This window comes from Serinus canaria, chromosome 3 (genome assembly GCF_022539315.1).
Source record: "Serinus canaria isolate serCan28SL12 chromosome 3, serCan2020, whole genome shotgun sequence".
NCBI lineage: Eukaryota > Metazoa > Chordata > Aves > Passeriformes > Fringillidae > Serinus > Serinus canaria.
The window spans coordinates 8,684,001-8,699,439 of NC_066316.1; the positions used below are offsets into that span (position 1 = coordinate 8,684,001).

The following is a 15,439-nucleotide window of genomic DNA, read 5'->3' on the forward strand; positions in this document are numbered from 1 at the left end:
CGGGCGGGCGAGACCGTCCTCTCCGCCAGCCCTGCTGCCGCTGCCCCCCGAGCCGCCCGCGGCTCCCCCTCGGCGCCTCCCGGTGCCCCCGCCGGACTTTTCCCTCCTCCCGAGGATGAGGCGGCCGCCGCGGCGGCTGGCGTTGTCTCTGCTGGGGGTGCTCTGGCTCGCCGCCCTCCTGCTCTTCTTCTTCGGGGCGCGGAGGAAGTTGGAGGCGCCGGAGCCCGAGGGACACACGCCGGAGGTAAGGAAGGGGCACCGGGGCCGTGGCTGCTCCGGCGGGACTTGGGCTCAATGCCGCCGCCGCCGCCCGGGGAAGAAGTTCCCTGCGGTTTTCGGGACCCCCACCCCATCGCGTTCCCCTTCAAGTTTGGTACCTGACCTGTGCCTTTGCGAGGGGGCGCTGGGGCCCTCTCCGTACTCCCCGGGCTTGGTTTTCCCCCTCCCCTCCCTCCGCTCGGTCTCGGACAGCGGACGCCCCAGCCAGCCCCCCCCCCCGCCCCGCTTCACCGGGGGTGCCGCGGCCGCGGGTGCTGCCGGCGGTACCGGCCCTTTGTCCCGCCGCCAACTTGGACCATCCCAGGCTCCGGGGAGCGGGGGGAGCGCTGCTCCCCAAGAGAACGAAACGCGCGGTTCGTGTCACTGGTTGGGGACCGGCGGCTCCTTTCCCCCGTGGGTCACGCCGTGCTCCCGAGCTCTGCCCCGAAGGAGAAGGGCTCGGTCCTGTCCGGGCTGACAGGACCGGAGGGGAGCACACTTGCATGGTCCGTGTTTGGCGTACGCGGGCTGGGCGAGCCGGGTTAAAGCGCTGAGCTTTCGGGGCTGGCTGTGGTGGAAGAGCAGGATCGGGCAGCGCTGCTGCCCTGGGAGCCCCGGCCGGGCTGGGACGAGGGTGCCCGTGCAATCAATCGCGCCTTTCCGTGTCGTGTTTGAGTCCCGGGAGTGCCAGCACGGCAGAGATGTGAGGAGCATCTCGCTGCACACAGGGAGTGAATCGGAGGAGTTTCACTGCCCAAACGAAAGGCAGGGGAGCTGCGAGCAGCTTCGGCTGAACGAGGTCCCGCGTCCTCTCCGGGTCCCGTGTCCTCTCCTCCTCGGCTGCCAGCGGCTGAGGCTCAGCTGAGGGTTAACTTTCCAAAGGACGTGGATTAGATGCTGCTTAGTTGTCCTGTTGTAAATCTTGAATTAATTAATCCGGGTTAGAAGCCCAGCTCCTGAAAATACAGCGAGATTGAGGTTATTGTGGCAGTGGAAGGGTGTGAGTCCTCACCCCCTTCTTTTGCACCAGCGACAGTGTTTTGGCCCACAATATGTGACAGCTTTAAGTGTTTGCTGCATCTTTGGAGAGTCTCATATATGTGTCTGTCACCTCAGCAACTGAATTAACGACCTGATTGGAAAAAAAAGTCAGAACTCATAAAGCTTACTTTGATTTTTTCATCCTGAGGAATTATTGGTTTTCCATGTTTTTTTAAATAAAAATGATTGAGGAGGTTTCTTCAGGCTTTTGTAAATCTTTCAATCCTAGAAGAAGGGAATGAATCTGTGTGACTTCAGGCCCCAAAAAGACATAATTATCTATACATTTATTTATTTATTTAAGCTAGGAAAGGCAATAAATAAGTCACTGAAAGCAGAGTTAGGAGACAAGGGCTTTCTTAACCAGAACTGTGCTTTGGTGTTGGAACTGTATTCGTAAAGATTGCAAAAAAAGACCTCCCCTGTTTGATGGGGGCTACTCTAATCTTGAAATGAACCTTGCTTCTGGCTTAGCACAAGTTGCCACTGCATCACTGCCATTTTGCAGTCCATTTTGACTTTCTGCTCCCATTCAAGGCTCCCCCACCTCGGGGTGTAGGTTGCCGATGCTGTGACAGGCTGGTCCTGGCTCCCACAGCAGGTGAAGGGAACTTCTGCCACACAGGATCTGTCCCCCTGTTTTGAAGCTGCCACTGCCAGGTTGCCATAACTCCAGCAATTTGACTGCTTAAATTGCCTCTCCTTCATTTCTTCTGAATTTTCCATCCAAACAGTTGCATCCCCTTGAGATTCATAAAGTGCAGATTGTTTTTTTTTATTTTTTAATGCATTGAATTTTTTGGCTTTGGAAACTGCTTTGGAGCAGTATGACTTATAAGCTGCTTATGAGCATAGGGATGTGGTGTCCCTTCAGTTAACAGTTCTGAACAGCTGCAGAGCTGACTGGGCTACCAGAGACAGGAATGCTCTGGTCCAGAGAGGAGCCTGCTGCTGTGTCCTGTTGCCCTGGCCAGTGGGACTGGCTGCTTCTGGTGAAAACTTGAGCAGTTAAGGGTTGTCCTCCCAAATTCCTCGGGAAACCAGAGAAGGTGATGGATTGCTAACAGCAGCTCAAACATTGTAAGACAGCTACAGAGGGGAAATGGAGCAAATCCACATAAACTTTCCTGGCAGCATTTTCCAAGCTGTTCCTCCCCCCTTCTCTCCCAGTTGAGCTGTATTCTGTGGACATGGGCACACTGTGTATCATGCCTTGGGTAGGTTTAACCTTTAGACCTTTCCAGTTAGGTTCCAGTTGGTATTGCTGCCTCCTGCCCGTGCCCGTCCAGGGCTCCCAGCAAACATCCATGCTGGATGGCCACAGTGCCCGAGCTCCCTGGCTGGCTGTGGCATGCTGGTGGCTTGCTGAGAGCTCACAGAGCTGCTGCCCTTGGCTCCATGGATGCCCACCAGTCACTGTTATTTTGGTCTGCAGCCTCCCCCCTGCTTCACTCTGAATCCTGACCCAGCTCCAGGCTTCAACTTCCCAAAGGAAGGATTGTGATGTTTTTCTTGCAGTCCTGTGCTGGGGTGGGCAAGGTCTCCAAGAGGCAGGACCTTGGCATGAGGGGTGCTCTGCAGTGTTTGAGTCCTTCCTTTGCCCAAAACATGCTCCTGGCTTGGCATCATTACCAAGGACCTGGTGAAGGCAGGCATTCAGGAAAGGTCTTGCAACAGTAGCTGAGCTTTCCCAAGCTGCTCATGCCCAACGAGGTGGGTGCAGCAGTCTGTTGTAATTAACTTAGTTTCACCTTCCCCTGTAATTTTTCCCTTGTATTCCCCTGCAATCCATCTCTATGGATCCCTTGCTGCTGCCCAGTGGCAGGTAGGCAGGCAGAGGGCCCCCCCCTTCTTGCCAGCCTTTTTTTCCCTCAATCCCTGGCACCTCATTTCCCTCCTCCTCCTCCCTGCTGCCTGCAGCTGCTGGTGGTACATGCCAGGGCAGCAGCAGCAGGTTGAGGCTGGATTTTAGGGTGTGGGACTCCCTCCTGGCCGTGAGGTGTAGCAACCTTGCAGGGCTTGTAGGGTATGGAAGAACAAAATTGGCCGTGTTTAGGACCATGAAGTTGTTCCTGGCATAATTTCACCAGTCCCTCCAGTGTTCTTTCTACTGTTGTTACTTGGGATTTGGGGGTTGTTTTTTCTCTCTTTTCCAAGGGGCAGATCAAGTCCTGGTAGTGCCGTGAGTAACACTCGCCATTTCACTGCCCTTGTGCAGTCCTGTGACTTGGCTGGGAAGAGGAGCTCTAGCAGGGTGCTTGCCCCTGCCAGGGAGCTTTACCCAGCCCAGCCCTGGGCTCAGCCTGCAGGGAAGCCCAGCCTGATGGATGGGGGTGTGAGGACACGGGGCTGCCCGGGGTCATGGATCAGCTGGGACTCGTTGAGCCTCCTTCCTTCCCTGCCTTTTGGCGGAGGGTTTCCAAGCACTCTGGAAGCTTTAATTAGTTCCAGCCTGTCTCCTTGTCCCAGCAGTTTTCCAGCTGGATAAACCAGGACCCAGAGAGGCTAATTGAACTTTGTATCCTTCTGTCTCTGGTGGACTCCAGAGAAATTGGAATAATTTTATCCTCTTGGAATATCACGCTGTCAGTGACCCACCTGAAGTCATCCAGGGAGGCAGTGATGGGGCTTGGCATGTGCTCCAGTAATCCCAGGCTCATGGCCCCATGCTGCTGCCTGGCATCTCCCCTGCCTCCCTCTGATCCATCCCCCTGCTCTGCTTTTTGGGGGGGGACATATAAACTAATAACTTAATTACATTGAGGAATAATGAGGGGAACTGATACGCGGGATTAATTACAAGCAAAATCCCAAATTAATTGTGAGGAGTACTTGTAGCTGGCTCTGCAGCAGTGCTTTGCTGGTGTGCTGGCTCCTGTGCCAGGCTGTGGCTGGGGATGCTTGTGAGGGAGCAGGAGATGAGTAGGTGGGTGATAAGCCCTCAGTCATCTCCTTTCTTGCTCTGTATCAGACCACAATGGCTGTGGGGCAGAGCCCTGCATCAGGGAGGGGTTTTCGGGGGTCTGGGCTCCCACACTCAGGGCCAGCAGTGTGTGCAGGAGGGGCAGGGAGATAGTTTTTGTTTGGTTTGGGATTTTATTTCCCTTCATTCCTTCCTGCATGCTAGCTTGCTCCCTCTGATGAATGGCTGAAGAACAGCTGACAGCCTCTGGAGGGAAAGCGGGTCTGTGACGGGCTTGACTGCGGGAGAAAAGCTACAGAGGAAAAGTTTCCTTTATTAAAAAGAATGACCTGTTCTACTTGACTTGTACTAGTGTTTGCAATGCAACATCTCCTTTCTGAGTGTGCTCAAATGCAGCTGGGGAATGGCTCCTGGGAGATGTGGAGAAGCTCAGCAGCCTCCCTGCCTGCCCCACTGCTCAGCACCCTGCAGGGTCAGACCTCAGTGCAAAGGGAGCCTTGCCAGCTTTGTGCTTATGTGCCTCGCACCAGCCTGTGCTTCCTTCTGCATCATTGCCATCTAGAAAGCCTCAGCACCTGGAGCTCAGCTGACAGTCTCCAGATATTAAATTCCTGTCAGTTTTATAGCAGCAGAGCCACTTAACAGATTAAAATAACTGTGTATCCTGCAAAAATTCAGATCTTGACAATTAAGGGATTGAAGTGGCAAGGCTGTTGGGAACAAAAAAAAAAAAAAGGCAGAGTGTTTAATACCCAGGAAGCTTGTATTGACTGGGACTTGGGACTTGGCTGGGGACATGGATAGGTCTAGGATGTGAGAGAAGGGGAAACTTATTTCATGCTTTGTTGGTAATATCCGACTCTGAAATCTCTAGGAGCAAAACCAGGCTTTCTAGGATATGTCGAGTTTTGCTTGTGAAGGAGCTGTGATGGAACCCAGTTCCTCTCTCTCTTGCTTGTGTGTTTAGTGCTGGATTAAACAGAAAGGCATGCCCAAGCAGCTCTCATCTGTGGGATCAGGCAGGACAGGTCTGGTGGAGCAGGGGTGAGGTGAGGAAGTCAGCTGGTGGCTAAACCAGCTGTGGACAAATGGTGAGCAGCCTGCTTGGCGCACCTCGATTAATTAACCTGCCCTCTGTGCATTACAGCACTCCCTGGGATACCTGTAGAACAAAAACCAGTCAATGAAAACCCTCCTAATTTTTCACTGGTAATTGCAATGAATGAATTTTGCCTCCATTACGTTGTGGTGGAGCTCTGTGCTGCAGCTGTGACTGATGGGGGCATAAATATTGATTGAACAAGACCTGTTTGCTTTGCAAAACAGTGAGCATTGGAATGTACAGGTGCCTTTCTTAGCTTGGTGCTTTTAAAAGAAGTATCAGAGAGGGAAGGAAAGGAGGCAAGGATTCTGCTTCTCTTCTGGTAAGAGTATAAATAAATTTCTGTGCAGGTGGTACGTGTTTTGTTGACAAGAACTGTTGAGCACTAGCAGAAGAAAAATACTTTTTATTGTGCTCTGAAAGGATAAAAAGAGTTGGAAGAGTCCTGCTGCTTTACTCTGAAGGGGTGTTGGAGGTGGTGATGCTCTGAGGGTGGGTTGGGCTCAGGAGTGTCATGGTTTCCCTTGTTAATTGCTTCTCCTGTCAAGGTCCCTGTAGAGCACCCTGCACGTGGAATTGCTGCAGGCTGCAGCATCCCTCTTCAGCTGGTGTGACATGGTGTGGCATCATCCTTTCCTAGGTAACAGGGAAGGGCTCAAGCCCTTGCTGCTAGGTTTTTAGCAGGACTCAGCTCTGGCTCACAGCTGGGAACCCTTGGTGACCTTTAGGGGTAGGCTTGACAAAAGTCTTACTTTTGAGCAGGGAAGCCTCCAAAATGAGCTGTGTGTCTGGATGCCAAGGCTTCAGAGACACAGCACATATGTTGAAGAGTCTCTATGCTTGAGAAAGATATTGACTATGAGGGAAGATGTTTTGTCCTATTTATCCTTTCACCACCTCAGACATGCACAGAGTTGGATTGTTTACTCAAAACCTCACTGTTTTCTCCTCGCTCTTCCTTTCCTTGATAAGAAGGCATCATCCTGATTTATTTTGATGGGCTCATGGCCCAGGGCCTGTCTTGGCTGGGTTTACTGCTTGCTCTACTGAGACATCTCTTGTCCCTGGCTCTGCAATGTGACCCGTGCCTCCCCACAGGCAGGCGACTCTGCACATGGAATGGCTGCAGGGTGAGACCTATAAATGGGAATGCTGTGCCTGGGGAAGGCAGGTCCAGGGAGCATTTTATGGTGCTGTAACTAGAGATTTTTTGTGCCTCCTGAAGCTGAGAGGTTGGTTGTATGTGTAGATACCAGGGCTGAGCGTGGAGGGCACATTCTGCTGAGCTGCTGTGGCTCCGCAGGTGGGAGCTGGGCGAGCTCCAGCATGGGAAGGGCACTGCCAGGAGATTCAGCCTTGCAAATAAAACTGTCTTGTGATCCCTCAGGAATGCAGGTGCACCGTTATTGTCCCAAGCTGACAAATCCCTGGGAAGCTGGATAATGGGGTTTTGTGTGCCCAGTGTTTCTCTTGGGTCCGTGGATGTGTGTGTTCTGTATGCACAGCTCACGGGGATGCCACTTTGGTACCTCTGGCTGTGCTTCTCTCTGCCGTAATCTCTTTGCCAGTGGGAAAAGCAAGCTTGGAAGAAGTTGTGGAAATGCAAAAGCAGCGTACTCCGCCTGGGAGAGTCTCATCTGCGAGGGCAGGCCAGCATTTGGTGCAATAAAACCAATTAAGGGGAATGTATCTGCGAGAAAGCAGAAGTAGGATCTGCTTAAGGAAGACGTTTTCGTGAAGGAGTAATTACGTGCAGCCTAACGACAAAGGGTGCAGCGGATTGACTGTTAATTGGAGTAGCAGGAGCGGGAGATTGCTGGCATTAGCTGTGTGTTTCTTGCTGGCTTCCTCCTGTTTAAAGAAGGAAGGGGTGAGGAGCAGATGATGGGGGGGAGTTTGCTCTCAATCCACTTTCCCCTGCAATGAAAAAGCCATTTCTCCCCCTTTCTCTCACAGCAAAATGTTCAGATTTTGCCAGCGATGCTTAGTGCAGTTGCTTACTAAGCTGCAATTAAATTGATTTCCCACCCTCTTTACTCTTTTTGCTTCCAGAATCTCAGCAGGAGTCAGTGTTACAGGAAGAGTAAGCCAAGGAGGAGATCTTGTGCCCCATCTTCTGCTCATCTAAGTCAGTATTACTCCACTCTTCATATGTATTTCCAGAGGAGCTGGGAAGGTGAGGCTGCTTAGGTATAGGGTTTCCCATATAGCTGCTGCTGGGGTGGGAAGGGCAGTTCCAGATCAGGCTGGATCAGTCTGTGGGGTACCTGAAAGGCCTCCTGCTGTGGGATGGGCATTGGGTGTCCTGGGAGTGCCTGGGGCTCTGGGTGCCAGTGGCACAGAGTTGCTGGGAGGAGCAGGAGGAGGATTTCTTATCCTTAACATGTGCCTTTGGTGAAAATGATCAGCGGTGAGAGGTTCAGCAGGAGTTCACCCTTTTGTTCATGGAGGTAACATTAGTTGTACTGATAGTTTGCCTCAGTCCTGCTGTTTGGAAACCCCTTAAGCTCCTTGGTTAACCCTTCGTGCAGCCCTTGAGAGGTGTGGTGGTCCTTTGTGGGTCACTGAAGAGGTGTTTGAATAAGGGGCAATGTGCTAGTGTCACTTCTCCACAGGGGGACAAGGTGACATGCTGGATGCTGTACTGTCCCCAGACAGCAGGTGTGCAGATGGGTGGTGGCACTGGGAGGGTGTGACAGGGCTTGTGTCCCCAGCCAAACCCTGCCTTGCCACACATAGGCAGAAATTAGTGATGATTTACTGCACAGCAGCTCGAGCTCCAGCTTTGTGATATTATTTGGAGGAGCAAGTGAGCTAATGATTGCATCTCATCTCAGAAAGTACTGCGGGAAGTGCAGTGCCAGGAGAGAATTGATTCAGAAGCAAAACAGGTTCATTTTCAGATCAGGCTGAAAGACAAGGGAAAGAGAGATTCTCCTTCTTTTTTTTTTTCCTATTTTTTTTTTTTTACTTTTGTTTCTTCCCCCTCAATCTCAAGTGAGACTGAGGGTCTTAGCCTTTCCCTCTTTGGTTTTCTTGTGGAAACATCAGCAATAAACCTGATTGGAAAGTGATATGAGGAGAGCAGGGTTCATGCGGTGCAAAAACAAATGAGCTATGAAATCACCCTCTATTCTGCAAACATTATTCACAGAGCCAGGAAAATTGAGACGGATGATTCTTTTTCTTTTGAAGCCACTGAAGGAGTAAGTCCAAAGGATGTGATTTGGCCCATGCCAGGAGAGAAAGGCTGCTTTGTCCTGGCTTTCCAAATAGCTTTGCCTGCATTTAGACACACACCATTTCCTCCTCAAGGACCACCGTCGGCATCCGCCAGTTACAACCACAGCTCATAACCCATTATGGAGACACACGGCTCACAAATAAGACATGAGTATGTTCAGTGGTGCCTTGGCTGCAGCCCCCCCCGGGCTGGATGGAGTTCATGCACATCTTTTCTTGCTTCTGTGTTGAATTTTTAGTTGCTCGTTGTTAGGTGAGATGGAGGAAAGATGGGAGGGAGGAGTTACAGGTGTGAGCAGAATCGCTTTCAATGGCTGGCTTAGTTCTTCTTACAAAATGGTGATTTTAAAAGAATATATTTTTATTTAAATGAGGTTTTTTTCATCTGGGTCTAGGTAATCTGCTTTACCCAGTGGGTTGATTCAGGATCATTCAGGATGGAATCATATCCTCTGATATCTTTTGGGATCTGTCTTGGGGGATGTTTGGGATGCAGCCCTTTGCACTTTGACCTTGCCCAGATGAAATGCAAAACTCAGGGTCTGGTTGGGGTGGTAGGCACATGGTTTTTCTGGTGAGGTGGGCAGTGGGAAGACACTGGGAGCTGCTGGAGCTCTGGCATTGTGGGAGCCAAGCTGGGAAGGAGACTTGTGTACCATGGTCCTGCCTTCCATGGGAATGGAGAAGAGAGGAATCGTGGCATTCACAATGCCCGTTGCATTTTCCTGGTGCCATAATACAGTGTAATTTGGAGAGAGGCAGACTCAAACGTGCATTACCCAGCCATCTGCTGCTGCCACTGGGATCCAAATGGATGAATATACACACAGTGCTCGGAGTTAAACCGTGTACGATGTGTAGGCTGCATATGGTTTGCTCTCGGTGGCACAGCAAAACACTTTGTGAAGAAGAACCTCCTGTCCTGCCCTCCCACCCTGCAGGACGATCTCTGCTTTAAGTCTCTTCAAAGAAAAAAGAACCAAGCCCTGTGCAGCCCTTGGGGATGTGCCCTCAGCCCAGCAGTGTGCTGGCAGCCATGTCTGCTGGCCATGGCATGAGAGGAGCTGATTTTGGGATGGAGACCCCTTCCAGAGGTGATGTGTGAAGGGTTTGGTCAGGAGCATTAGAAATGGTGAGAAGGTGAAATATCTCAAAATTGAAATTAGATTTGCAAGTGGTAAAAAAGGGAATCAAATTATGAGAAAAGTGTTGCGTTGCCTGGTGACATGGCCTTTGTTACTGCACCTGGGCATGGATGTGTCTCTTCAGCAGGGACCTCCTGGGTGCACCTGTGCACTCAGGAAGCAAAAATCAGACATAAAATATAAACACAATCTGCCTTGAGAGGTGAGAGTGAGCTCCAAGAGGTATCTGAGTGCTGGGGAGGGTCATTCAGATGTTGTTCTTCACCTGAGGCACTGCGGGATTCAGCAAGGTGAGGACACCTTCCCTCCTGAAGGCAATGTCAGCAAAGGAAAGGCAGTTTCAGTTTGGCCTTTGCAGGCAGAAGCTCTGCTCCCATGGGAGGAGCAGCAGGAAATGGTGTTGGTGCTTTAGGGCACCAGCTGCTGGGAGCTGGAGGCAATCAGCCTTCCCCAACAGGCACAAGGGGTGTTCTGGAAAATGGCATTTCCTTGCTCTTGGTGCCTTTCTGCATCCTTGGGACCACAGCTCCTGCTGCCATCATCGTGGCCAAATCCTGGCTCTGTGAATGAAAGGGAAGTTTCATTCACAGAAGAGAGGCACATCTCTGCTGTGTAACCAAACCTTTGCACATCTTCTCTTTACCCAGAGCATTGTGCTGGGACAGCAGCCGTGGCACTGGGGCAGAGCTGGTGCAGCAGCAGGTACAGGCTCAGCACGGGGATTTGCCCATGTGATAGCTGGAAATTAACTCATTAAATAAAGTAATTTGCACCTTTTAATCTCCGTGATTCCTGTGTGTGGGCACCTGTATTTAGGAGAAGAGCTTATTCTGCTTCAATTAATTTTATATCAATATAAGCTGAATAATTAAAGGTGTGAATGGAAGGCCAGGTAGCTAATTCCCTTCCCTCTGGTGCACAGGCTGCACAGAGACAACCTGGAAGAGGGAGCTCCTGGCAATGCAGATGTTAGTCCAGCCAAAAGAGCCAAACACTCCTGAGTTTCTATATGTAAATATCAACTGGGATCAACTGTTTTTTGAAGCTGATCTCCTCGTATTGATCTTGGTTTGTGCATTGGCACCAGCTGTGTGTGTGTGGCTTTGGGCAACCCAGCATTTCTGTCTGAATGCAGGCTTGCCTCTCAGGATGTTCTCCCCATCTTCAGGCAGAACCAGCAGCCATTACTGCATCTGAGAGATAAAGCAGATAAATCTGCACTTTTTTTCCTTGTTTCCAGAAGCTGTGTTTCAAGTCTGTAGGCCAGGAGTGGCTGTTTTTGTTACAGTAGGATGCCATTGATAACTGGCTATTTTTGCCTCAAAATCACAGGAAAATTTTCAGAATTGTATTAGTCCAATGAAAGAGTAAAACTTTCAAAGTGTGAAAGCTGGGGACATTTCTTCTTTGGGAACAAACTAGTGCTTGACCTAAAAAGTATGATATATCTCAAGTCCTGAGGCGCAGCTAAACTCATGCCATGCTCAGGATTTCTTCACCTCCCCCAGGAATCCTTTCCCAGTGCATCAGACAGGTACAGGAGATTGATTTACTCAAGCTCTTAATGTTTGCTCCATGATACAAGGACCCAAATTCCACAAGAGGCTGGCTTTCACTGAGGGAGGCTCTCAAGCCACCCAGTTCATCCCCGTGTGTGCTCAAGGGCTTTTGCCACATGGATTTGGTTTGGAGAGAATGTTCAGGGAAGGCAGCGCTCACTTTTCTGTAAGCAGGGCTGATTTCAGTGCCGTGAGGAGCACGGGGAAGTTTGATAACCCAGCAGCATGGTTCAGTGCCTTCCCTCGTGCTGCCTGGCTGTGTTCTTGCAAGGAGCCACAGTGTGATTACAAGGGCTGTTAAACGCCCTTAATATTCACGCTGTTGGAGGGAGCATTACTCCTGCCGGCTCTGCTGTCTGCTGCTGTTTGCAGCAGCAGAGCATTGATGATTGAATCACCAGTGCCACAGTGAGTAGTCTGTGAAGCCCCTCCAGCCAGGAGATGCAGAGTTAAATCCCTCCTGTTTGTCCACTTCTTTTTTGTTTGTTTGTTTGTTTTTGGGTTTTTTGCTGTCTCTTAACAGCATTTTTTTAAGCAAACAAAGCACAGCAGAACAGTTTGGAGCCATGAAACAAGATGGGAAATGAGCCCCTTGCAGAGAGGTTAAGAGAACAGGGCATGGGAACTGTGAGGGGAAGGAGCTGGAGGGCTCAGGGCAGCCCATGCTTGGTGCAGCAGTGCTTTGCATGCTTCTTCTCCTCATCCTCTTTTCAGGAATAGATGGGAGAAGCAGCAAACTGAGTAATGCATATTTGTGTGTATGTACTGGTACGTACTGGGTGGTGCAGCGGAGCAGGGAGTAGCAGAGAGTGCTGTGATTGTGGGGTGGGGAGGCTTTTGGAACTGAAGCTAGGAGCTGTTTTTTGTGAGAGAGCCCTGTTGCATCCTAACCTCTTCTGGGTGGGGGGGCTGCTCCCACTTGGTGTTGGGTTTGGAGAGTGTTTGGAGTGGCTCATCATGCCTGAGCTACTGCCACAGCTCCCGTGTTTCCTTGTCTGGCACTGGGATGCAGCTATTTCTCCAGCTCCCTCAGACCTCTTCAGTATGCCAGGTATTTGAGGGAAAAGAGCCAAAAGCAGATTCTTGGCACCCTGTTCCGCTGTTCTGCTCTGCACCCCTCTCTGTCCCCCGGAGCTGTGGCACTTCTTGTGTGCCCTCCTGCTCAGCCGCGGGTATCTCCAGCAGGTGGCTTGTCCTGGAGGTGTCTCCACACTTCCTATTTGGCCCAAAACGTGCAGTGTCCATCCAGCCATAAAGATTTGGCTTTTCCTTATGGGGCCAGGGACCTAGAAACTTCAGTGATTGTTTGGGACAGAAGCACCGAGCCGAGCATCCTCAGCTGCCGGGAAATAAATGCTGGGGACTTTCCCCGAGGCCGGCTCCCGGCAGCGCTGCAGCAGCCCCCCTTTTGTGCACAGGTATTGCCGGGGAGGAGGCTGGCACCTCCACAAATGCCTTGTTGGCATGGCCTGTCCTGCAGGGTGCGGGTGAGGAGCCCTGACAGCGTGGCCATTAGCGGAGCTGTCGGGCAATCGCTCCCGTCGGTTCGAGTTAGGGAGAGCAGGCGCCGGGGACGCCTGGCTGGGCGCCGTCAGGAGCTGCGCTCCGAGCCTCCATTGATTTCTGAGCTTGTCACGCTGTTCATTAGGAGAGGGAGAGCAAACGAGGTGCTTAGCAGAAGTGCTGCAAGTCGATCCTGATGGAGTAGGTTTCTCCACTGCCTGGTTAGGGGCAAAAAAAAAAAAAAAAATTCTTGCCCATGTCTCTTCTGCTCGTAGAGTGTTCAGCCTCAAACCTCCTGTCTTCCTGGAGTGTCCGGCAGGATCTCCCCTGGCACTGCCCTGCCCTTGCAGACTTTCTGCACTCCCTCTCAGTACAGCAAGTTGTGCTGCTGGTGCTTTTGCTTGTGGGATGATTTTGATCCCTGTCCCTCCCTCTTGTCCTTCCAGGTTCCCACAGCTGGGTCCCTGTTGCGTGCTGAGCTTGCTGTGTCTCTTTTTCATGCTGGAGCTGCATTGATCGAGGCAGTAAATCAGCTGGCTGGTGCTGTGGATATAAATGATGGATGTAATGAACGAGGGGGGAGAAGAGGAGGAAAAAAAAAGGAGGGGGAAACAGAAGGAAAAATTGGGAAGAAAACAGCATACTCAACAATGGATGGGCTGTGAGATGAAATATCTACCTCAGCCAAGGCCCCTCAGCAGAGCAGTGTCTGGAGGTGCTGCAGGAGGACCTGCTGGGGGAGGAGAAGGGGGATCCCGTGCATGCAGAGCTGTGCTGGCACCCCACCGTGCCCGCACACTTGCTGACAGCAGCTAATGGATGGTGGAGATAAGGATGGAAGCTGGTATCCACTGCATGGGCTGCACCACAGGGCTGGATAGAGGGCACCAAATGGAGCTAAATCAGAGGCCAATTTATAGTCTTGCTGGCTACAGCTGCAGGGAAGGTTTGAGATACTATTGTCTGAAAGTCTCTGCTGCTCTTAAGGTTGCAACCCCTTCATTTGCTTTCTGCCTTAGCTGGGTTTCCTTTTTTTTTTTTTTTTTTTTGAGTTTTAAAGCACTTTCCTGCTGTTGAAAGGCTGAAAGCCCCCAAGGCTTAAGCCTTCTACTGATTTCAGCAGTTTCTAGGTCTTTGAGCTGGCTGTGCTCTGTCCCTGAGCTTTGGGGATGTAGAAGGAGGTTTGGAGCTGAGTCAGTGGCATCTCCACCTGTGGGTTGTTATCCAGCTGAACAGAGCCTGGCAGCTCCCCATGGGCCACAAACCAGATGTTGTGTGGCAGTGATTTAAATCTCTGTCATTTAGAGACAAATCAGTGATAATGAGTCTCTTTTTATAGAGAGGGACTTTGAGGCACGGGAAGATTTAATGGCAGACGCTCTGTAAAATTAGCTACTTAGCTAACTTTAGCAAAATCTTAGCCAAATTAACTAAAAATGAGCTAAATTCAGCAAAAATCATTGGAGAATTGTCAGTCTGGATGGAGGAAAAGCAGAAATTGAAGGGGAAAGTGAGGCCTTAGCAGCACTGATGAAGTTGTAACACCATTTGGTAGTTCAGGAACATGCCCCTGCCTTGGGTATGCTGCTGAGTTTTGGGTGTCTCGTTGGGATGGATCCTGGGTTGGAAGAAATTAAGGTGGATGATGGGAAGTTATTTGCAGGGAGATGAGAGTAATTGTCTTGAGCACCTCACTGCTGCCAGGCTTTTGTGGCTCGAAGCACTTGATGGCTGGCAGCAGGAGGATTTGATGCCTTCATGGTCACCCTCAGCCGCAGCTTTTATAAGAAGAAAAAGAGATGGGGGAAAAAAGTGTCTTGTGACTCGGGATGGTATTTTGAGAGCAGAAAAATGGGGCAAAGCATCACTCCTAGGGGAGCTGTGTGTAGCTGTCAGTGCAGAGAGATCTGCACCTTCCTGCCCTGTGTTGGAGGCAAGGTGCCTGGTAGGATGGGTCGGGAATAATTCATTTTCTGAGGCTGGGTGGGGAGAAAAAACAGGGCTATTGTAGTCCTGTGCCCTTGGAAGTGAAATACGAGGAAGGAGAGCTGAAGAAAAGCCTCTGAAGTGGCTGAAGGAGGAGGTGAAAGAGAGTAAGATGAAATCCAATTCTGTGAGCCTGGCTGTTGGCCAGGAGGATGTGGTGAACTTCTGCTGTGTGCCTCGGGATCTGTCACGACCAGGAGCACTTAGGAGCTATTTTTCCTCCAGCAGAGCTACATCTATCTGCAGATGTTAAGTTGACAGAAACAAGATGGATTGTTGCAGAAGTACAAAGGGCTTGGATGTACATTTTTCCCTTTATCGCAATTTATGTTTGACATAGTTGTAAGCCCCATGGAAAATTCTCCCTGGTAGAGGATCTGGTGATGTGCTAGTGGCTTTCTGGATTTTGGTTTTTCCCAGAGACAATTCCAGTCGACCAGCCAAGGGGGTCAGTGTTTCTGGCCAGCAGTGCTGAAGCCAGTCCACGGGGTCCCTATCTCCTCCTCCATTAGGTAGAAAGCTTACGGATCAGGAGGGATCCCTAAATCCCAAAAACCAACACCCATTTAATGTGGTGGGTAGGGCAAGGAAGGAATAAATACATCTCTCTGTTTCCTTCACTTCCATTAAATATGTTATTGGGAAGCATTGTTTAGTTAAGGATTTATTTCTCCTCTCT

At 50.7% G+C, this 15,439-nt stretch overlaps 1 protein-coding gene across 1 annotated transcript in view; it reads left to right on the forward strand.

Annotated features, from left to right (window-relative positions):
• The window catches only part of GALNT14 (polypeptide N-acetylgalactosaminyltransferase 14), a 94,841-nt gene continuing 79,402 nt past the window's right edge, over positions 1–15,439 (forward strand). The window contains exon 1 of the mRNA XM_009096146.4: positions 1–244. Within this exon, the coding sequence (XP_009094394.1) occupies positions 116–244 (129 nt within the window). The 5' untranslated portion in view covers positions 1–115. The remainder of the gene's footprint in view (positions 245–15,439) is intronic.